Source organism: Macrosteles quadrilineatus, unplaced genomic scaffold (assembly GCF_028750875.1).
Source record: "Macrosteles quadrilineatus isolate MER2022 unplaced genomic scaffold, UCM_ALF_1.0 Scaffold_7__1_contigs__length_78375512, whole genome shotgun sequence".
NCBI classification, from domain to species: domain Eukaryota; kingdom Metazoa; phylum Arthropoda; class Insecta; order Hemiptera; family Cicadellidae; genus Macrosteles; species Macrosteles quadrilineatus.
In genome coordinates this window covers 76,913,486-76,938,190 of record NW_026542600.1, presented here as the reverse complement: position 1 = coordinate 76,938,190, position 24,705 = coordinate 76,913,486, and the positions used below count along the sequence as shown (strand labels likewise).

At 34.0% G+C, this 24,705-nt stretch overlaps 1 protein-coding gene across 1 annotated transcript; it reads left to right on the top strand.

Moving 5' to 3' along the window:
- The first annotated feature begins 173 nt into the window (after positions 1 to 173).
- Positions 174 to 24,688, top strand: LOC128999102 (putative tricarboxylate transport protein, mitochondrial). Its single transcript, XM_054425460.1, has 5 exons — positions 174 to 794; positions 2,073 to 2,280; positions 7,232 to 7,455; positions 21,877 to 22,171; positions 22,628 to 24,688. The coding sequence occupies exons 1-5, from the start codon at positions 683 to 685 to the stop codon at positions 22,734 to 22,736; spliced, it is 948 nt and encodes a 315-aa protein (XP_054281435.1). The 5' UTR covers positions 174 to 682; the 3' UTR covers positions 22,737 to 24,688.
- The last annotated feature ends 17 nt before the right edge of the window (positions 24,689 to 24,705 follow it).

The following is a 24,705-nucleotide window of genomic DNA, read 5'->3' as shown; positions in this document are numbered from 1 at the left end:
AATCCCATGTATATTGTGTATAGTATTATATCCCACCTCCTTTCATATACTATACTCTGTGAAAAACTCGATGACATCAAAATATTGTAGATGATTGGATGAAAATGAAATTAACATTTAGTTAAGTCAGTTTACTAGCTTTGTTCTTTTTCCCATTTGGTGTTTGTCAATGTCAAAGTCAGTCAGACTTGTAGACGAAGGCGACGGTGGCGACGGACTTTTGACACTTCATTGACACCGACGCCGTGACGCCGAAGACTTGAGCCTTCACAAGACTGAAGTTTTGTGTCATTTACTAGTCCTAACAACAACTGAACAACTAGTTAGCTACTTACTCTCTGTCTGTTAGGTGGACAGATATTAATTTAATAATAATAAAATTAAAAAGTGAAGTAACCTAGCTTAAAGTGAAGGCCTAGTTTATTTATAAATTTAGTGAAAGTGAACAGTGTTTAAAGTCCTTGAATCGCGGAACTGTTGGTGAATACTGAATACAAAAAAGTTAAGTTCTAGTAGTCATTTTTTAATTGTGTTTATTTTCATCATGGACTATATAAGTTAAGTTAACCCAATCTAGAACGCAAAGTGTATTTTTTGCTACATTAATTTGAACTCTTTGAGGACTATTACACACTTTAAAGGTATTGGATTGCCTGAATAAGTTACTGTACTTAACTAAGAGATGACTATGTCAAATCCCAACACTTTCAAAGGCCCTTATCTCAGACCATGGATGAGAGAATATGGTGCTGCAGCTCCAGCCTCAGGAACAGGATTTAAAGGAATCATCGCTGGTAAGGGTTAGGCCTAAATAAACTTATTTGTCTCGTAATAAGTCAAACCATTGATCTTTGTTCATATTTTCCCCCCAATAAAGTTTATGGCATTAGGACCTTTGCTACATGGCCTTCACATCATTATCAAAACAAATGTTCCGTCTTAGCTAAGCTTTTAACCATTATGCTGATGCTCAGCTAGAGTGTAAGTTACTTTTGTAAAGAACATACGAAGTAGGTAGCCTACAAAGTTAGTTGCAGTAAGTTATCTCTCAACCCAACCAGACCAAATTACTTCAAGCGGATCCTGTCCCTTAGGTGCAGTTCGGTCGCCAACTCTTCCCACGGTCACAGCGCCAGTGCAAACATCTCCCGCGAATACGGAAGCATTGTCAACATGTTCAACGCTCACGGCGCGATCGTCAACATCTTCCGCGATCAAGGCACCATCTTCAACATGTCCAACGTTTGCGGAGTGATGGCTAACTCATCCCGCAGTAACAACTCCAGCACGAACGTCGTTTTTTTTATTTTCCATGTTATCCGACCTTGCCGTGGCCGGTTTAGGTCAGATAATCAAGATTCTACTGTAGATTGCTTGTTTATGGATATATTTTGTTCAAACTTGGCAAATTTATTTATCTTGTAGGCTACTAAGCTATTGATATTTTACTAAAAAAAACACACTTTATTAGTTTCCTTGTTGCAGCAACCATAGGTAGCCTACTCGTTATAAACCTAATGTTTATTTAAATAGATTTAATTGAAAATCAATTCAGACAAATGGTAATTCGCTTAGTCGGCAGGTTTGCTGCGGCGGGAGTATTTACACATTACTTCATGCTAGGCCTAGATTTTTGAACATTATCACTTAGAAGATCGTTTTGTTGGTTATTGGTGGGATTTGAATCCAGGACCTCGGGGGACTTAAGTCTTGTCGTTGGCAACAATACCAGCTTGCTAGGCCCACTATAGAAGATGTTACAAAAAGAACACATTAGGCCTACAACTTTCTTAATACATCAAAGAATTTTTTTCTAATCATAAGGACAGTAGTATTTCCGTCTTGGAAGTTTGTATAGCCTACATTTTAAATAGCCATACAGGCCTACAAGATTATATAGGCGTATACCAATTATGACACAGCTTATCCATTATGATATGGTCTCAAGCAGAGGAGGTGAGAAAATAACAAGTGGTTACGCTACATTTCTGCAAGTCTGTGTAATTATTAGGAACTAAATGTCAACATGTAGGCTAAACTATTTAGATTTGAATTGTGATTTGTTGTTTCAGGGGGTATTACAGGTGGTATTGAAATCTGCATTACCTTCCCTACAGAATATGTAAAAACACAGCTGCAGCTAGATGAGAAAGGAGGTGCCAAACGTTACTCGGGAATTGTTGACTGTATCAAGAAGACTGTACAAAGCCATGGGTTCTTTGGTCTATACCGAGGACTCAGTGTGCTGCTGTATGGCTCCATCCCCAAGTCTGCTGTCAGGTGCGTTATATTTCACATTTTTGAAATATTTTAGATTTTTAAGGTTTTAGGCCTATTACTTTGTCGTCTCGAATTTCCCTAAAAACTTGACTTGGCTCGTGATTTGTTCACTTCTTGTACAATTCCAGACCGTTTGTTTTATATGGTTTTTACATTCGGTATTTTATTATGCAAGAAGGTTAAAAAACTATTTGGAAAACCATTTTTCATTATGGTGAATAACTCTTTTTATTGTAGTTTTTCGTTTGTAGGAATGTTTTTATATTTTTTTTTAACTTTAAGGGCTCATTAATATTACCTGAGGCATGAGTACTGAGTAGTGCCTACTGCAGTTAAAAACAGTATCCAGGAAAGTAAAAGCTGTAGGTAACGCAGTGGTTTGTGTATTTGACAGGAAAAACTCAGTTTGAAAAATTCAGAAAAATTATAGGCAAAAAAATTCTAACAACTAACTTACCGTACTTTCAAAGAAAAAATATATATTTAAGGTAGAACCCCGCTATTCCGAACTAACTATGAAAATGTTTGTGATCACAGTTGACGTTTCGCCACTTTTTGTTGAGATATTGCTGGCTTTTTCGACGTTCGTGACATCATATTTTGATACCAGGAAATTTCAGGCAACACCATTAACATCGCCTACTTTTGTGTCAACATCAATATTCTTACTAAGTTCGCAATGTCATCGCTAGAATCTTCAACATTTTCAAGCTTTTCCGAAATCGCTAGCTTTGATGACATTCGTAGTGACATAATTAGCTTCGTACTAACTTCTTGAAAAATTAATTATTTTCCAAACTTAAGTTCGGAATAGGCCTAGATAGACTATTGAAATAGTGGAGTTCAGAATATCGGTATTCTACTGTAGGTATAGCATTTCTTGAGGTGAGTAATTTGTTAAATTTGTCTAATAATCAATGATTTTTAGATTTAAACTTTATTGAAAACTTAGCTTGACAAGTTTATAATAGATTTGAGTTATTAGTACTGTCAGGTTCCCCATAGGTTTGATAAAAAATAATCATTTGTCTCTCAACTAGACCCATTATCTCGGTTGTCTTTTCACTCCCCTGCTAATTAAGCATTGTCAAGTAGTACAATTACTGACTCACACAGTAATACAAGTACAAGCCCCTCTTGGCTGGACTTTGTAACGACCCAAAACCCGTCAAGGGGTAAAAACCCGATTTTTAAAAGTTCCATTTTAAATATTATAATTTTCTACGTTCGGGGTAAGCCGCGCCCGCGTTGTCAGCGGCATCGTAGGGGTAAGGGTCCTACGTCATCGTAGAGGGGATGACGCTAGTTACCTACCCCGCCGCCAGGGGCGATGGCGAAGAAGGACCAGAAGAGCGGATCAGTCATGAGTCGTCCACCCGCTACCGAACCGTCAGTACGCTTGCTGTTTGGAGACAATCCAACAGTCTATAACCTCCTAAATTGTGGTCAATTAAAGATTTCCCCCGTTCCTGGTAGAATCCTAAGTCATCAGGTTAGTGTGCTACTGAATTTATTTTGTTTAATCTCATTTTTAGAGAAGTTTTATTATTTTTATTTTACTGTGCCGCAGTTGCGCGCACCCCGCACGCCTTTTCACGTACGAGCACACTACCTTTTGTCTTAAACCAGCTTCGGAAATCAGTTAAGTTGCCGGAACGGTTTACGTACGACTTACCCCGTTACCCCGGACCGTCCTACGTAAATTTGGTTTAAGAAACCCCGTACCGACTCTGGTGATCGACCGAGTCTAATTTTCCCGACACGTTTACTTTGGTGATTACCAAGTATAACGACCGAATCACGTTTTAGTTTAGTTTCTAATTAACTAGGCTTATTCGCATTTCGATAGGTTATTCAAAATTCAAAATTTAACTTTACATATTTTTCGAGTGGCTATGATGAGCACTTGTTGAAGGTAAGCTTAACATTGTAAGCATTATTGTTGTAATAAATATTCTGAGCCAATAAACTCGAAACGATAATTAATTAACAAACACGTTAGAGCCCTGGACTATCTCATTGTAGGCTAAGCTATCTGGACAAATTTAAGGTGTGACAGAATTTCAGGTGAGACGACAATTACGTACTATAAAATCTCAATTTTGTCTCCAACCCGAAATTTCGTCATAACTTATGATCTGGGGATGTTATGTGCGTAGCCTAAATAACTATAGGCCAATAGGCTACATAATTTTCAAAGACTTATCAAAATGGTTCTATTGTGGTACCCTTAATGGAAATGCATATTAAGTCAAGCATGTATGTTATCTTATGCATAGGGTTCACAGAAAATAGGCACTTAAGGAATAAAGCTCAAGTGAGACACTACATTAGGCTACTTGAAAATTTAAGCTGAATTGGTGGCCAGCCATTAACACTACTTTTACCGATGTTTAACTCTCGACATAAGCCTACAACCGGTTTTTCCATATCTAGTTTTCAGTCTCTGTTGACTCTTAATGAATATAAGTTTTACCTGGGGAAACAATTTTAATAGTAACTGTTTAACCCTTTGCACTCGAATGGCCAGCACTACAGCTGTTTCTGCGTCAGCTCGTCATTCTTCTCGCAGCGCCGTGTTTCTCAGGTTGTACAGCCAGCACTGCTGGCCACTGTGTTTCCTCTGTTAGGTTGGCCACCATTCTGGGAACCATGCTTCACCAGCTAGTATAAATAATTCCTGTTTTTGTTTAATTATAGTAAGGGCTAAGGTTTTACTCATTGAAACCAAATATAAATTCAATAAGTCTAATATTATTATATTTTATTGAAAGCTAATGAAATGAGAAATACAATCAAAAATTTATGTTAGCTGTTTAAAATCACTCATAATAAATTATTAAATTTAAAAGTTAACAAAATACTGTTGCAATGAAAATGATGTACAATTTTCTTTCCCTCTGAACCTAAGCCTTGAACTAGTTCATTTTTTATACTATCAGATTTATCCAAAAACCCTGCCTAACAGGGAAATCAGTAGTGGCCAGTATAGCTGGCCGTACGACCTGAGAGGCACTGCGCCGCGTAAACAATGACAAGCTATAGAACGTATCCATGTCTAGAAGGGCTGGCCATTCGAGTTGAGGGGAACTTTCCTTAAATGGCTTTGAGACCGCTAAGGGTTAATATAATGTAAAATAATGCATTCAATAATAGGCCTAATATTTTTACAATGCAAGGATATTTAAAACATGTATACAGACCAAAATATCAGGTTCACATACTAATGAATAACTTTAATGAATTATAATTACATACAAATTACATACGTACCGTAGGCTATCATAAAATTAAAATGGTTCAGTTTGTAAACTTTGCACTTACAGCATTAATCAATTTGATCTGTTGTGGATATTTTCTTCTACCGTACAATTCAAACAAAGCAGAAAGCATGTTACTTGATTTAACAATTTGTTTAACATGGTACTAATGTACAACTTTTGTAAAGGGAACTAACAGACCTGATTTCTTAAGGCATAGAATTCTGCTCAACACTATATTTGCTATGAGTATATATAAATACCATTTACTCTTTTCATAACTGTAATTTAACTGTGTTTGTGGATATCATAATAATAAGCCCACAAATGATTGCTTCAATAATATGTTTACCTGATAGACCTTTTACTGTTTGACAATTATGATGTTAATATTTTACTTCTATTGAACTTTATCACGATTTCCATTGTTAATTGTAATGGCATTAAATCCAAAAATCAGTGTTCAAATTGTCAGTTTTAACAAGTGATGAGTTAGGATGTTCAAATTGATTCAAGGCTGTTGTCTAGGCTTACAGATAAGATGCCAAGCTATCAGTGAAAAGGTCGTAGACTCTGGACATAGTTATCTTATGTACCCTTGACAAGTGTATTAAATAATATAACTACAAATTTAGTCATAAATTTAAATAACTAATTACTTGTTTACCATGAGTTTGCTAAATACATAATACACACCAATTAATCCTAGAAAGATCCATTCCCGTTGATTGACTGTAATTCTTGAATGTTTTATATTTCACTTTTCTGAATAATAGAGGAAGATAATCTATTTCAATTCTCTTTAATTGTCTTGATTTTGTGTTCAATGTAGTCTTAAATAGATTAATTACTGTATACGTTTAAAGTGCCAATGGTACTTCCAACGTACCAATGGCACTTTGCCAATGGTCGAAGTGCTATATACTTGTAGAGCTCCCAGTCAAGTTTAATTATCATCCACAACTTGCCATTTTAAGTTCCATTGTGATGTTATGAAAGTGTACATAATGCACTTGACATAAACTCTCAAACCTATTCCAGCCATTTAGTTGCATAAGTTTTTACTGTTACAAGTGTTGAACTACAGTATTCATATAAAATGAGGTTACTAACCTGTCAATCAGTCCTATATTGTCGTAGATTAGTATCAGGGTTAAAACCCCATTTTCAAATCTTCTCTTCTATCGTCATATGTCAAACATATCCTCTTGCACTAGCCGTCGTCAAAATTACTTCACAAAAAACACATACAGAAACATTTAAAGTTACAAAATCATGTACATGAGTGCGAGGCCGGCCAAGGACAAACAAGACCAAGACAAACCAGCAATCCATCTAAAACGGCAGCCATTAGGCCTATTTTCACACCAGTTGAATGGTACAGTCATCTCCCAAAGACAAAAATTTGACTTTCAAATACTTGTGTCAACTACTGTAATTAAAAGTTGTATCCCACTGAGCAATATGTGTAGTAGTTACCTTACAACAACTGATAATCAAATATGAACTGTATATACACTTCTCTTAAGTCAACTCCCAGTAAGGCATTTCGTCAAGGAGCAAGAATTACTATTGTATCAGGCACCACGAAGTCTAAGCACAGTTGTCGAACATTTTCTACAAATCTATGTAAATATCAACCAACTACTTCACCTATACAACATAGTTCTAGGTATAACTATCATTTGTAGATTTGGTGCGTTTGAAGCCCTCAAGACTAGATCGATGGATGAGCGAGGTAATCTGTCTCCGCAGATGAGGGTATTGTGTGGGCTGGGAGCTGGAATCTGCGAGGCTGTGTTTGCCGTAACCCCCATGGAAACAGTTAAGGTCAAGTTTATCAATGACCAACGTTCTGCAAATCCTCGATTCAAAGGCTTCTTCCATGGTGTTAGCCTGATAGTGAAAGAACAAGGTAAAACTATATAGGCTACTTTAGGGTTATATACTTTTTTCTGATACTAAGTATATAAGTGATTAATGGACGTTGAATTTTAGTATTAGTTGTATGAATTACAATTATTTATATTAATTTATACAGGGTGTCCATAAAAAACGTTTCAGGACTTTGGGAAATGGATCCCCATACTAAAAGGAAGAAAAAAGTTTATGGGAAGGTATGTCCGAAAATGCATATTTACCCAGATATCCGCCATTTTGTTTTTTATACAAAAATATTTTTATCTGTGAAGTTTTTTATTCGATGATTATGAAACTTAGTAAACATGTTACCATACACAAGACCTATTATAGAAAAAATAATAAAGTTGTTCCGATTGTTAATTTCAAAATGGCGGCCGTTTGAATTTTTCTAACTTAAATAACTCGAAAACGGCTAATTCTATGAAAAAATGCCAAGAATACTTTTTTTTAACATTTTTAATTGCCTATCAAACAATACCAAGATCAAAAAGATCGGACAAAAGATAACTGAAATATTACGTTTTTTCTGTAAAAATAAGGCAAAAATTAGGGGTTCCCCGACTATCATTAACTATGATATTTCAGTTATCTTTTGTCCGATCTTTTTGATCTTGGTATTGTTTGATAGGCAATTAAAAATGCTAAAAAAAAGTATCCTAGACATTTTTCATAGAATTAGCCGTTTTCGAGTTATTTAAGTTAGAAAAATTCAAACGGCCGCCATTTTGAAATTTACAATCGGAACAACTTTATTATTTTTTCTATAATAGGTCTTGTGTATGGTAACATGTTTACCAAGTTTCATAATCATCGAATCAAAAACTTCACAGATAAAAATATTTTTGTATAAAAAACAAAATGGCGGATATCTGGGTAAATATTTATTTTCGGACATACCTTCCCATAAACTTTTTTCTTCCTTCTAGTATGGGGATCCATTTCCCAAAGTCCTGAAACGTTTTTTATGGACACCCTGTATAATATACAGTAGTAAATTTTCTGTTCAAAGACAATGATAGAAATTAACTTTTCCTTTATAAATTTACTTAAAATTCCCTAAATTTTATTATTTTTTTAAATATTTTCCAAAACATGAATGTTTCAAAAGGTTCAGACTTTACATCCAGTGTGATGTAGTTGTAGTTTTAGACTGGTTTCAATGGGTAGCACAACAGTAGCACTTAAAATCTAATTTTTATTTTTCCCCTCCATACATATCATATGGGATATTCATGTTTTTATTTTATTGTAATTTTCCTATAATAACCCATAAAATAATGGAAAAATGAAATCTTCACAAAAACTGCTCAAACCATTTTTCCTATAAATTTTAAATAAATGTCCTATAAATGTTTCCTATAAAACTTCATAGTCCTATATAGTTGCTCCCACCACTTATTCATTATAAGGATTTTTTACATTAACATACCCTACTATGCTAAGGATTTAATATAAAATGGCTTTAATTGATTAGGCAGCAAAAGTCTGTTTTTAGGATGTTTCAATTTTCTTTGGGGTAACTTACAACTTAAAAAAATAGTAAATGTAATCAAATTAATTCAACTAACCTCAATATGAATTGGTCTAGCTTATTTGTTAAATAATACTTTTATTTCAATATAAAATCAGTGGAACTTAAATCCATCCTAAATTTTGATTCAAAATTTATGTTAAATTACTCTATAATGTTTACAGAATCGGTTACGCCATCAAGAAGCGAGCAGATAAATAAAATAAAAATGTTGCAAGTCCATTACATGATTTACAGGTTTGCTAGTAAACTGTGACAATTGTTTTGATATGAAACTAACACATGCACTCCTTTAATCGTTTTGATTTTCACAAACCTTACTCAAGTGCTCTCAAGACAAGCACCTAAACAAACAATATTAATCAAACAGCTCTTTCTGCAACTGATTATAGGCCTACTGGATGATCAAATTGCAACAGAAATTTTAAAAGACTTACTTTCCTGCTCTTGTATTTGATAGTTGGGTGTGTTGCTAGCCTATTGGTTAGTATCTCAGATTATTGTGCGAAAAGGACAGGGTTTAATTCACTACATATCCGCAAAAATTTGATAAGTTTAGTTTGCATAATTTTCTCTCAAGACCCTTTAATATTCTCTTTAGAAAAACTCCACTGGCAGAAACTGGAAAAAGCTGTTTCCTATTTAACTTTTAAGTATGTCAAGTATTTAACTTTTATTTCATTTTAGTGAACTTTCCCTGAAGGTGAGAAGCTATTACTGTATATGGCACGGAAAGACCTAGATCCTTATCTTGTGCTAAGAGGCCCCAAAAAATTAACTTATTTGTTAACATTTTTATATATTCAATTCAATTCAAACCTTATATTTAATACAACATCGTGCTAAATATTACAAATCCTGATGTGCACAAGGAAACATTTAGGTACATTTGGGTGAAAAAATTATTTGGGACAGTTATAATTGATAACACTTTTTTTCTTTTATGGAATTGTAATTGATGTAGAAAAAAGACTTTGTGGTAGTACATGATTAACTCTATGTTATATTAGATTTATAGATGTATTAAATTTATTGTATGACCGGCACTACTACCTTCACATCAGTTATAAAAGTAGTGCCGGTCGCTTGTTTACTTGTCCGACGCTACGTCATGATGACAAATTATTATTTACGAGACAACCCAAATTTCCAGGATCGCCATATTGGTTCCTATGAAACCTGTCCACCAGCATATTTTATCGAAGCAATATCAACATTTGACTGTTAATCATTGTGGCTTTACTTTTCTTGACCGATGCTACAGTATAAAAAAATGAAACACCTGTTTATTAAAGTATTTTATAAATTATTACTTAACGGTAAATATTTAAATTTTGAACAAAATGGACCTCACTGACATCTTACTCACAACTGACAAGGAACTGGCGCTCTACCTGCCATGTAACGGGTAGAAACTGAAATTAAAAATCTGGCAACCGGCACTACTTAACAGTGTGAAGACTAAGTTTTAAAGCGTTATATATCATTTTACAGATTATCTATGGTGTAATACTCATGTTTAGACGTTAGGATACATTGTTTCGATAAATAATAAGCAACTAAAGTTTATGATTTAACATCAAATTAGGACAAACAGATTTTTGAGTGAATCAAGACCGTACTGGGGAGCGGCCTGCGCTACAATTCCGGAAGTTATTATACATATATAATAAATTATTTTACTCAAAATAAGATACCCAGTTGAAAAGTGCATTCTGCCTAGTTTTCAATTAAAAACAAATTGGCATAATATATACGTGTGTACTTGGATAGCCTTTAACAAAATGTGATTTATTCAGTATAGCTTTCTTTGCTTTTTTCATAACATATTCCCTTTTTGGCGGTTTGTAAATTCAACTATTATCGGATGGACAACATTTTGTTTATTAGATGGCACGGTATTCTATGAACAACTTGAACACCAAAATTTAAAACTATTGGTTCATCAATGGCAATTGCTAATTTTATTAACAATTTCAAGGATGTTTTCTTCTTCCATCTCTGGAACACCATTAATTTGAATATTATCCAGCTTACTTTATTGCTCCAAGTTTTCACACTGCATCTTAATTAATGATACCTCTTTCTCAAATTTATCACATTTATCTTTTAAGTATGTTATTTTCACTAATAACTTCTTGTTTGAGCATTCTCAAATTAGGTCTAAACTTAAATTTATTTTAAATAAAATAATACTTGTTTTGTCATTTAAATAATAGATATTTAAATGTTTTGTGTGTAAATAAATCACTGCACTTTTTGGTTCAATTCAGAATAATATTTTAAGTGAGTTCATAAAATAAAAATGTATTAAGTTAAGCCAGACAGAGAGAGAGAGAGAGAGAGATAGACGCTAACAGCACAGACAATGCAGACAATGCAGAGGAATGTGCTGCGTATCCTGCTTATCAGTTCCAGCCGACATGATATAGACTGACCAGTGGTTTTTCCTGTACACTTCTCCAACTCACTCAGTTACTATGCAGTCTTCATGTGAATCAAACATTATGAGGGTCTCTGAATCCCTCTAATTATTTTACTATGGGTCTCAGTATCCCATATTAAATCATCAATTATTGACTCTATTGTTTCAACAGAAGTTTTATTTAACCGTGAGGAACATTCACCAGAAGTTTGTGTGCACACAGTGTTATATTTTATTTTCTCAAGAAGTGTTAATCTCCATTACTTGGTATTAACGAACATTCATTAATTTCTTCTCTTCGAGGTCGTGAGTACATCTCTACACATCATTCCTCTCTGTCTATTCCAATTTGGACTTAAATATCTCATCAAGAGAATAGTTTTGATTTGATTTGTAAAGGGTTAATTTAATTTTGTATCATTATAATATTTTCTGAACTCAAATGAATTTATTATTTTTCCAGTAGGTAGTAACTCACTGTTTAGACAGATCAATAAACTTGATTTCTACTATATTAACAAATATCTATTGAACCAGCAATTATTCAGTTTGGTAGCAAAGTCAGGAATTTAATTTTTAATTCCCCTTTGTTCAAACATATTGGTCCTTCGAGCCGGATTAACTTAGTCATTTGTTAATAAATAAAAAATTGTAAATTAAAATATCCTTTTAAAGAAACATATTTAAGGTCATTTTTAAATTGTCAAAGTAAGGTTAATTGTATTTGAAGGTTATTGTAGATTACAGTTGAGAATTTGTTTGTTTAAAGGTAGTTATCATATAAAATATTTGGTATTCATTTGATCTTTGATTAAATTAGATATTTAATCGTAAAACGCTCATACATTTCTCCAGAATTGGATTTGTGGTTTATTGATAATTTTAAGAGTTATTAGGGTTGTTTTGAGAATTTAATCTGAAAATATTTTCTTCTGATGAATAGTTTTTAACACAAATAAATATTGCTGATTTATATTCTACAATCTTGTTTTATGTGCTGCTGTAATATTATATACAAGCTTTATTGAATCATTTTGCAAATCATGGTGTGAATTTTTTTATCTACTTTCATTCTGAATTAATGGTATTCTTTATTCTTTGTTGATTTTTTTTACTATCTTGAAGTATATAACACTTGTCATGTTCATACTCGTGTAAAGATTGCTCAAACATTCTTGTGCCTTTGATTACTTAAATTTTCTCTTGGTATTCATTTTCTGAGGGGGAAAATGAATGCAGAAGATTTTAAGCGTAAGGTTTCTGCCTTGAAGAGAAAATTATCAGATAGTGCTAAGGAGGTCCAAACTATTAATGAGAAGGGTAGAGCAGCTCTCAAAGATCCTGCTCAAGTGAACTTATTCAAGGGTATGTTTAAGGTGTTAGAGAAATATTTTTCCAAATTTGAAACGTACTGGGATGAACTTATTGATCTACATGAAGATGAAGGAAAAGTCTCAGAATTTCCTGTCGAAGCAGATCTGACTATCCAAACTAAGGCCAAACGTTATTACTACGAGGCACACACAAGCTATGAGGCACTTATGGCTCTTGTTCAGACAACATCACCTCCCTCACGCCAAAGCATTAATCCTAATGAATCAGTTATATCATCTGAGAACAGATCAAATAAAATTTTACCTCGGATCAATCTGCCCCACTTCAACGGACAAATTACAAACTGGCCTAAATTCCGTGATGCATTCTTATCAATTATTCATAATGATGCTTTGTTGACTAAAATGGAGAAATTCCATTACCTGGTTTCCTCACTTGTAGGCACAGCTTCTGCAGTTATAAGTAACTTGCCATTAATAGAAGACAATTATGACTTGGCATGGAAGGCATTGAACGACACGTTTAATAATAAACGTATGCTAGCCTCTAACTATTTAAATCAGCTCATCCAGTTTAAGCCACAGCAAGGCAAACCTACCATTGATTCTCTACAGAACTTTGTATCACAAGTTTCAGACAATATTGCAGCATTTAAACTGCTAAAAATTCCAAATGAAGCAGATTTTGTATTGTTTCATATTGCTGTTCGATTATTAGATTCTGCGACCAGAGAACAATTTGAACTTCAACACAAAGATAAAGATTTTCCTGTCTTTGATGATCTTACGAAGTTTCTACGGGAACGATGCCTAGCATTACAGCTCGCCCTTGGAAATTCTCATCAATCGCCACATGACAATAGCTCTGCGAAGCCTAGTGGCGCTATTAAAGGATATAATACTAGATCTTCTAGCCGTGGTATGCGAGCTACACTCTTGGCTAACTCACCAGGAAATAACATGCAATCGAAAGATAACAATAAAGGTTTCACATGCTTTCTATGCAACAGTGGTAGTCATACACTCTGGAGATGTAAAGATTTTATGAATGCAACAGTTGATGAGTGACACAAGATGTTAAAAAATTGGCATGGATGTAAAAATTGCTTGTATGCCAACCACACTATAGGAAAGTGTAACTCAAAGTGGACTTGTAAATTTTGCAAGAAGAGACACCACTCGTTACTACATATTCCAACCTCAGCTGATGAAGAACCGAAAGATAATGCTACTAGTGCACCAACTTCGTCTTTGACTGCAACTCTTCCTCAACATAGCAACATATTGCTGGGTACTGTTGTTGCTGAGATAAAAGATGCTTCAGGAAGATTTCAACCCATACGTCTAGTGATAGACTCAGGAAGTCAACATTCCTTCATAACTCACAAATGCCTCACCAAACTTGGTTTATCGACAACTCCATATCCAAAGAAGATATCGGCTATTGGCCAGACCATATTTGATGGTGCAAAAGGCAAGGCACTTTGTCATCTGAAGCCAAAAAATCAGGAAACCCCTATCCTCAAAACAGAAGCTGTTGTGATCAACAATATTACTTCATACCTACCCAACTTCACTATGCCTTCTAACTTATGGTCGGAATATACCAAATTTGAACTAGCAGACCCTAAGTTTTGGGAACCTGGACCTATTGAGTTTTTATTGGGCTCTGACTTGTTTCCAGATGTTTGGCTTGGATCTTCAATTACTCTTCATGAAAACCAACCCAAGCTGTTTGCATCAGTCTTTGGCTACATTGCTATTGGGAGAGTTCTTGACTGTCAATCATCCGCTAGTATGAATGCTTCTTTCTTCACCCTTGCTTATGATAAAGATGACATTCATAATCAGCTGCAACGATTTTGGGAACTCGAGGAACCTGCTTCTATCCCAGTCCAAGAAAACCCAGAAGATTTAGCTTGTGAAAAGCATTTTACGGAGACTCACTACAGACTTGAGAGCGGCCAGTACGTTGTTTGCCTACCGTTTAAAAGTGAGCCAAAGCATCTTGGTGACTCTGAAAGAAATTCTCTGAAAAGACTATACAGTCTAGAAACAAAACTGACAAAGAATTCTCTACTTAAGTCTGAATACTGCAATTTCATGAAAGAATACCTTGAACTGGAACACATGAGCCCCACATCATCTACTTCAAAATATGTGATCCCGCACCATTCTGTTACTAAAGAAGATCGCTCACAGATTAAGCTCAGAGTAGTATTTGATGCTTCTTCCCTTACTGACTCTAACACGTCTCTAAACAACCATCTTATGATAGGCCCAAAATTACAGCAAGACATCAAAAGTATCTTGACAAGATTTAGGATGTATCCAGTAGTTTTTGTGGCTGATATAATAAAAATGTACAGGCAGATTTTAGTTCATCCCTCTGATAGGGTATATCAACACATTTTCTGGAGATTTGATCCTTCTGAAGCTATTCAGAAATATGAACTGAATACAGTAACGTATGGTACTACCTCTGCACCTTTTTTAGCCTTGAGAGTCATGAAACAGCTAGCAACCGATGAAGGGACTGACTATCCACATGCAGCAAAGGCTATTCTTCAAGACATGTATGTCGACGATCTTGTCACTGATGCTTCTACTGTTGATGAAGCCTTGAAACTCAAGGATGAAGTAATCAATCTTTTACACAAAGGTCATTTTGGTCTAAGTAAATGGGCCAGTAACTCTCAGGAAATTTTAAATGCAATCAATCCTTCAAAACATATCAAACAGATCAACCTCTCATCTAGTGAAGATTCAAATGTCAAGATCCTAGGACTTCAATGGAACCCTTCAAGCGACACGTTTGCATACCAGATTGAACAATTTACCCCTGTGTTTACTAAAAGGGCCATCCTATCAGCTGTTGCAAAGATTTTTGATCCTCTAGGATTCGTTTCTCCTGTGATAATGATTGCAAACAGCATAATACAAAGCCTATGGAAATTGAAGCTGGGCTGGGATTCGGAAATCCCAACTAACTTGAAGACTCTATGGAATGACTTGACTACTCAGCTAGAGAACCTGCAACATCTTAGTATTCCAAGATTTGTAACATCTGACAAACCATACAAATTGCAAATAGTAGGATTTGCTGATGCTTCAGAAAAAGGATATTGTGCTGCACTGTATCTGAGAGTTATTAGTGACAAAATAATTACAAACCTTCTAACAGCCAAAACTAAGTTAGCCCCAATCAAGACACTGTCTATCCCACGCTTAGAGTTGTGTGGAGCCTACCTGCTTGCAACAATATTCCACTCTGTTATGGAAACCCTCAGCCAATTTGCCAGTAATCAGTTTCAGAAGCCTATTTTCTTCACTGATTCTTCAATTGTCTTAGGATGGCTGAATACACCAACTTACAAGCTTAAAGTTTTTGTAGCAAACAGAGTTGCACATATCTCAGAACATACTCCTGTTTCATCGTGGAGACATATTAAATCAGAGGAAAATCCAAGTGACCATGGTTCTAGAGGACTTTTACCAGATAAACTAACTAACTGTGATCTATGGTGGCATGGCCCTAAGTGGATGAATATGCCTGAAGATAAATGGCCAGAGTCTACAGTACAGTTCCAGCAGCAGCCCCTACCTGAAGTGAAAGCTGAACCACAAGTGCTTGTCTCAAATAGTACTGAGCCAGAGCTTATCAAGATGATGGAAAACTATTCTTCATACTACAAACTTCTACGTGTAATATCTTGGATCAGAAGATTTATCTACAATTGTCAAGCTAAACTACACAGTACTAGTCGTCTTAAAGGACCCCTTCAGCCTAAGGAAATTCAAGAGTCCTTACTATCCTGCATCAAGAAAATTCAATCACACTTTTTCTCTATTGATGGCGACAGAAGATGTGCAACTGCTGTCCTCAATAAGTTTCATAAACTTACCCCTTTCTTTGACAAACTGGGGATACTCAGGGTGGGCGGTAGGCTAAATAATGCAGCTATCCCAGAAGATCAAAGACACCCAATCCTTCTGCCAAAGTGTCATTTCACCTTATTGTTGGTAGATTATTACCATAAAATCTACCTACACCCAGGACCCAACTTGCTTCAAGCTCTGATTCAATTACGATTTTGGATACCATCACTGAGAAATATTGTCCGTCAGCGAACCTTCAAATGTCTAAGGTGCTTCAAGCTAAAGGCTGAAACCTTTTCCCCGATGATGGCTGATCTTCCTTCGCCACGAGTGAATGTAAGCCGAGCATTTTTACATGTTGGTGTTGACTTTGCTGGACCTTTGACTATGAGAGAGTCGTTAAGAAGAAAAGCAACCACTGCCAAGACTTACATCTGTGTTTTTGTCTGCATGGCAACTAAAGCTATGCATTTAGAGCTGGTAACCGCACTCTCAACAGATGCCTTTATGGCTGCTTTCAGACGGTTTATTTCTAGAAGAGGTCTTCCTGAACAAGTGTATTCCGACTGTGGAACCAACTTCAGAGGAGCAGCTAATCGTCTTCGAGAGTTAGGATTATGGTACTCCAATCAGACTACACAAGAAGAAATTCTACAGCAAACTACTAAACTGGAAGTAAAATGGAATTTCAATCCTCCCTATTCCCCACACTTTGGTGGACTGTGGGAGTCGGCAGTTAAATCAACAAAGACACATTTGAGGAAGATAGCTGGAGAAACTGCTTTGACTTATGAAGAGTGGTCAACCTTGCTCACCCAAGTAGAAGCAGTTCTGAATTCAAGACCACTCTGTCCTTTGTCAGCTAGTCCAGAAGAAACTAATTTTCTTTCTCCAGGACACTTTCTTGTTGGATGTCCTCTTGTTGCTCCTCCCGAACCTTCTCTTCTTGATCTTCGAGAAAACGTCCTTACAAGATGGCAACTAGTCCACAAGATGGTTCAACATTTTTGGAAGAGGTGGCGAGTGGAATACTTGAACATCCTGCAAGCGAGAGGAAAATGGACAAGATCTTCTACAAACCCTAAAATCGGAGACTTGGTTCTTCTTAAGGATTAAAATGTACCTATCTTGCAGTGGCCTCTTGGAAGAATCATCAAGACTCACCCAGGCAGTGATGGAATTGTTCGAGTGATGACTGTCAAGACCAGTGACTCTGAATTCCAACGTCCAGCTGTGAAATTGGTACCTCTTCTTTCAATCAATTCTGACCCTTTTAAGTAAGATGCTAGAAATTTCCTTTGAAATTTCGGTGGGCGGTATGTTTGAGCATTCTCAAATTAGGTCTAAACTTAAATTTATTTTAAATAAAATAATACTTGTTTTGTCATTTAAATAATAGATATTTAAATGTTTTGTGTGTAAATAAATCACTGCACTTTTTGGTTCAATTCAGAATAATATTTTAAGTGAGTTCATAAAATAAAAATGTATTAAGTTAAGCCAGACAGAGAGAGAGAGAGAGAGAGATAGACGCTAACAGCACAGACAATGCAGACAATGCAGAGGAATGTGCTGCGTATCCTGCTTATCAGTTCCAGCCGACATGATATAGACTGACCAGTGGTTTTTCCTGTACACTTCTCCAACTCACTCAGTTACTATGCAGTCTTCATGTGAATCAAACATTATGAGGGTCTCTGAATCCCTCTAATTATTTTACCATGGGTCTCAGTATCCCATATTAAATCATCAATTATTGACTCTATTGTTTCAACAGAAGTTTTATTTAACCGTGAGGAACATTCACCAGAAGTTTGTGTGCACACAGTGTTATATTTTATTTTCTCAAGAAGTGTTAATCTCCATTACTTGGTATTAACGAACATTCATTAATTTCTTCTCTTCGAGGTCGTGAGTACATCTCTACACATCATTCCTCTCTGTCTATTCCAATTTGGACTTAAATATCTCATCAAGAGAATAGTTTTGATTTGATTTGTAAAGGGTTAATTTAATTTTGTATCATTATAATATTTTCTGAACTCAAATGAATTTATTATTTTTCCAGTAGGTAGTAACTCACTGTTTAGACAGATCAATAAACTTGATTTCTACTATATTAACAAATATCTATTGAACCAGCAATTATTCAGTTTGGTAGCAAAGTCAGGAATTTAATTTTTAATTCCCCTTTGTTCAAACACTTCTTTCATTGTAACTGACATTTTTTATATGACTAAACATATATATGTGTTCTATACATTTCTCTATATATGTTTATACATCTATATTAATATGTGTGTGTCTGTGTCTCTTTGTGTGTGTGTCCATGGTGTTCTATACATTTCTCTATATATGTTTATACATCTATATTAATATGTGTGTGTCTGTGTCTCTTTGTGTGTGTGTCCATAAAACAGATAACTCGAGTAATTTTGATCCAATTTTTATGATATTTTGCATTAATGTGTAGGGCTGGATACACTTGAATGAATTGACGAACTAGCAATATCGAGTCATGTTAAAGGGTTTTCACATTTAAAAAAATGTTTCTCTAATTTTACCCATAAAACATTAAAATGCCAAATTAAATATTAAATATATACAGCTTAAAAAAAAAACAAATAATTTTGTGTTGCAGCGTTGTTGTAGTATTAAAGGTTACGGGGTAAAATCCAAACAAATGTACATTTAGGCCTAATATTCCCATGTTATTCTTATAGAGATAAAAAAAATTGCTTTGTTAGTTGTAAGAGATCGTTAAATTGTGAAGTTATCGCCCTATAAATTAAGATATATGAAAATATTTTCAATTTTTAAATAGAAGAAATAGAGTTCCAGAAATTTATTATACACAACATATGACATGTGAAGGTTTTACATGGAAGAACCATTTCACAAATGGTGAAAATGTGTTACAAAGATAACATACTTTTATCTCAGGTGATAGAGATAATTTACTGTTTCATTTAGGTACCATTCATCTTGTATACTTTTGTACTCAAACTACTGTTCATCTTATGGAAACAAATTAATATCAACTAAAACACTCATAAAAATTGAAACTTTGGTGTGCTATAATTAATTCACTTTTTCATATTTTTTACAAAAATTTTTTTATTGTTTTGTTAATTCTTCTGCCATGAAGCAAATGTTCAACTATTTTTGCTTGGTCGGTATCAAAGCCTCTACTATTAGCCAATGACCAACCTTGACTCTTACTAACCCCAACCTTCTAATGATAACAAGTTCAAATGTATAATCGTGTTACTCAAGGTCTGGTACATCACTTATATTTAGATATTCCTCAAGTTTATTACTGCACAGGTGTCAAAATCAGATTTTTAATTGCACGAGTCAAGTTTTGATGATCGTTATTCCCATGATGTAAATTTGTTCAGTTACAATCCTAATTTTAAGATAAATAATTTTGGCTTTTATGCTATTTTGTTTTAATAAAGTAAAGCAAGATCACATTTTTAGCTATAAAAAGGACCATTTCAGTTTTAGTTTTCCACTACAGTTACTAACAAGTAATGGCATGGAATAACACTGAGAATCGATTTAGCTCTGTATAAATATCTAAATAACAAAAATTATCCAATCTCTTACTCATTTTGATTTGAATAAAAATCAACACAAGAAGTATTTACTATTTACTGAATTTATGAATTATTTAACCAAACATTTAAATTTTCTTACCTTTAAGAAATCTTGGTTGGTTTCCCTATTACTTTGAAAAAGTTAGTTACAAATAGAAATTTTTCTAAAAAAAAAAGAGTAAGGATAGTTTACTTTCGTTGGATTTAAAATAATGAGATATGTGACTTAACTTATGGGATTACAAAAGCAAATTAACTTAAAGCATAAAGTTCAGTGCATCACCTAAAAATAGCTCAAGGCCAGTTGTTGTGATTGGGAAACCGTTTAACCTTAAAATAAATTAAACATAAATTAATAAGTTTCATACCACATTTTGTTTTTTGCCCGTATGAACTAATTGACAATAATGGCATGAAATATTATAAATTATTTGTTGAGTACATGCTCTTCGAGTGTATACTTTGGCAGTGGCCTGGTGGATGCTGAAGGATTAGGCAACCCGCACACTCTCACGTGTCAGGGTCCAGCCTTTTTACCTGGCTTGACTCAGCCCTCTAGTACGCTCTACAAATTTTTTAATTTGGTTCTGGAAGTTTATGGTTTTGTGATTTTTTAAAATCTCCTAATTAAGACATTAAAAATGAGTCTAAACACGATACAATTATATTGTGTTAAAAAGAATTACTGTTAATCTTAAAACTTCAATAACTGTGAACGTTTTATTTCGGACATAATAATTCAATTTGATGTATTACACTAACATTTTTATTTATTTTATATGATGGTATTAGGTTTGTTTTAGCGAATTTCCCTGGCACGTTCCCTGGAATTAAACTGGCTTGAGTGGGATGATAAATTAACTACAGTTGATTATTGATAATTCACTTGTTTTAAACCTTGGTAATTTTATTAGTTTTTCATTTATCACAATCAATTGATGATTTTGTTATTCATTGTGACCCTTGGTTGGAATATAATTGATAAAATAGAAAAAATACCTTATCCAACCACAGTTGCTGGTATGACAACTAGTTTTGTTCCTTAGAACATCGTCAGGTCATTGTATGCAACCACATCATCAATGTATTAATACATTGTGGTATGTCAAAAGATTCTTTAAAACACTGTCAGAATCACAATAGTAAAAACTAGTCATGTTGATCAAATTATTAAAATTGAATAAAAAGTGATAAAACTGGTTAAAACTGTAAAGGCTGGCCAGCACTGTCTTATCACTGTCACTGACTGAACTGTCATAACTGAACTGGATTATAAATTTGAACGAATAGTGTTTTTTGCATCTGGAGGCATCAAAATGAAAAAGTAAATCGGTGTCGGGCCTAGGTCTTACTGTGCCACCCACAGCTTAGTAAGGGTAATAGCTACTTCCCTACAAGGAAATTTGCTAAAAAAGCAAAGAGAAAATAAGAATTTTAAACAGTTGCACAGTCAGTGAGTGGTTCATGCAACTATGTTCTTTTTAAACAAAAATAGGCTACAACTGGACCATAGATGGGATGATTACTTCAGTATCCATAAGTTAATGAGGATAAATTCCTTCAAATAATTTGGAAATCTTATTCAATCTGGCGAGGTAGTCAAATATTTGTTTATTTCAACTAATCTATGTTTATCCGTCAGGATTCCGAGGAGTTTATCAAGGACTGTCAGCCACCATTATGAAGCAAGGCAGTAACCAAGCCATCAGATTCTTTGTGATGGAGACATGCAAAGACAAGTACAGAGGTGGGGACCCAACCAAACCTGTGCCCAAGATGGTTGTTGGAGCCTTTGGAGCTGTCGCGGGAGCAGCATCGGTCTTTGGAAACACTCCCATTGACGTTGTCAAAACAAGAATGCAGGGTCTGGAGGCATCTAAGTACAGTAGTACCTGGGACTGCTTTGTTAAGATATGGAAGAATGAGGGACCTAAAGCGTAAGTGTATAACCATCCAAACATGTATAAGAGTATATTAGAGCTCTTTTTCGGCCTCAGGTTTTCCTGCCAGCTGTTTCATGAAATTCAATGTAAACTGTGTTTCTGATGGGTAAAGATAGTTGACTCAAGAACTACTCATGGTGCATCTATTTTAATCGTTATTTTAAATTACTATCAAGCTTGTAAATAAAGAATTGTATTATTTATTTCAAAACATTTTTATCACTCAACTTCATTTTTGTGTTAGGAAATTTAAATCCTCACACTTTTTTCATTGAATTATTATTATTTGCTCAATCTGTAATTTGTCAGATTTTAAGCTGAGGCTGGCGATTGCAGCTAATAATGGTTCCAAATTGCAATGTGCACTTTTAAGTTGATGTGCGTCCCAGGTTTATGACTTACCTGAGAAATAATAATTTATGATCAATACAATGTTGATGTAATTTGCAGGTTCTACAAAGGAACAGTCCCACGGCTATCCAGAGTATGCTTGGATGTCGCTATCACTTTCATGATCTACGATTCATTCATGGATCTCTTCAAAAAAGTTTGGCCGTGAGGAGTCAGTCGTTTTTAGTATTTACGGTGTAGTTACTTGTTGAACTGTGTTTGTTGTACTTTATGTTGTTCTATCGTTATGTTAATATTTCAGAGATTTTATTTATGAAGGGATTTTAACAAGATTTTTTTGGTGATTGTATCAGAAAACTTACGTTCCTGTCCAAAGCCAATAGTTTTTATCGGTGTTTGTGTTTTTAAAAATTCACTAACAGCTGTGATTTCTCCTAACAATTTAATAAGGCAAAGGATACGTATGACTGCCATCTCTCAGTGTGTCATTAAATAGGTGTAAGTTATTTTTATACATGTCAACGACTTAAGGTATTAGTGAAAATAGATATAAGATACAGACTGCGGGAGAAAAGGGTTCAATCAAGAGAAACTTTATCAATTTCATAAAATTTAATTCTATAAATTAAGTATATTATTCTATATTTTGACCAATCGAAGTATAAGAGTTAATAAAACTAAACCAGTGTGTGGCACAACTTCATTTCAATCTTTTGTGCTTAGTTTTATTGTTACCTAGCTTTTATGATATTTTTTTCATAAGCCATACTAACATTCCTTCTGTAAAATAGGTTTAAATTCTTTTGCATTTATTTTTTTATCAAAAATCATTGTTACCTATATATTTATTTATAAGCTTTGTTTCATACTTGTAAATTTGTGTACGTTTTGTTGTTGAAAATTTTTTGCATGAGTGGCATTACTATTTTTTTTAGTTTTGAAATAACAGGGTAATTGAACAAAATATAACATTCCATTTATAATTGTATCAACAGTATTTTAAGATTTGAAATGATCATATAAATTAATTAGGAAATCAATGAATGATCTTGCATTTATTTTTATTTTTTTATGTTATGGTTTAATATTACTGATTGGAGTTGTGCATGATTATTCATGTTTTTTAGGTTTTGTGGAATACAACAAAATGTAATAATTTTTTAACATTGTATGTTTGAGATGATATATTACATTATTGTAAAACAACACAGAAACACTGAAACTACTCGGGGTTGAAAAAGATCTGTCATATTTAATATTTGTATGCATAAAAATCAGTTTTTTGTTTGTCTTTGATGGCAATTTTCTTCCAAATATTTATTTTAATCTCGACATCTTGGGTTATCTTAATCTCTTTTCTAACAGTGTCAATTCCAACTTGCTCACTTAATTCTATCTGTGTTTAACATATCTGCCAAACTTTTAACCATGCCATTCAACGAATTAGAAGCTTAAAAACAACTTTATTAGCCATTAGGTTTTATTTTAACTAGAGCTTATTAAACAAAGTAATTTTTCATGAAACACTAACAAACTGTACCATATGTGCCTAGAGTTCCTAAATTATTCTACTTTTCATAATGTATTTTCAACCGTGCGTGTGGGTGCAAATCACTCCTACAAAGTGGAATGAGTGTTTAAGCATCACATCAATATTAATAATAAATTGGGAGACTGATTGTGCCTTACAATTGTATGCTCCAGATCAATTTTCTTTCATTAAAATCTCTAAGGAGGCAAATTAAAAAATTTTTCTTAAAGAAAAAAAGACTGATTTTAAGCATATATTTTTAAATTGTATTGTAATTATTTATATGTTTAGTAAGTCAATGCCATGTCAAATCAAAACAAGCAATATTGTTTTAAAAGTGAAGCTAAATTTCCATCACCTGTCAAATAATATACAAATGTTTTACTAATATAAGCTGTATCTTGTTTTAGTTCTTGACAACTAATTCGCATATTCAATTTTTTATGTTTGTGATTCTTATTTTATTGTAATGGTTATTAGGTGCACAAATGTATTAATTTTAAACTTTCAAATTTGTCTAAACTTATGGTTACTTAAGTAGGCTAATTGACAGTAGATGTTCAATATACTGTAAGCCATATAGGAATTATCATGGGTGTGTATAAATAAAAATGTTTTGTTGATTGGAACTTTGGAAAATCTAATT

What these genes read in the sequence shown, in the direction of transcription:
- LOC128999102 (XM_054425460.1), top strand. Translation starts at nt 683, where the DNA reads ATGACTATGTCAAATCCCAACACTTTCAAAGGCCCTTATCTCAGACCA. An exon ending in ATTTAAAGGAATCATCGCTG is followed by an intron (nt 795 to 2,072) that starts GTAAGGGTTAGG and finishes TTGTTGTTTCAG; the next exon opens with GGGGTATTACAGGTGGTATT. An exon ending in AAGAATGAGGGACCTAAAGC is followed by an intron (nt 22,172 to 22,627) that starts GTAAGTGTATAA and finishes TGTAATTTGCAG; the next exon opens with GTTCTACAAAGGAACAGTCC.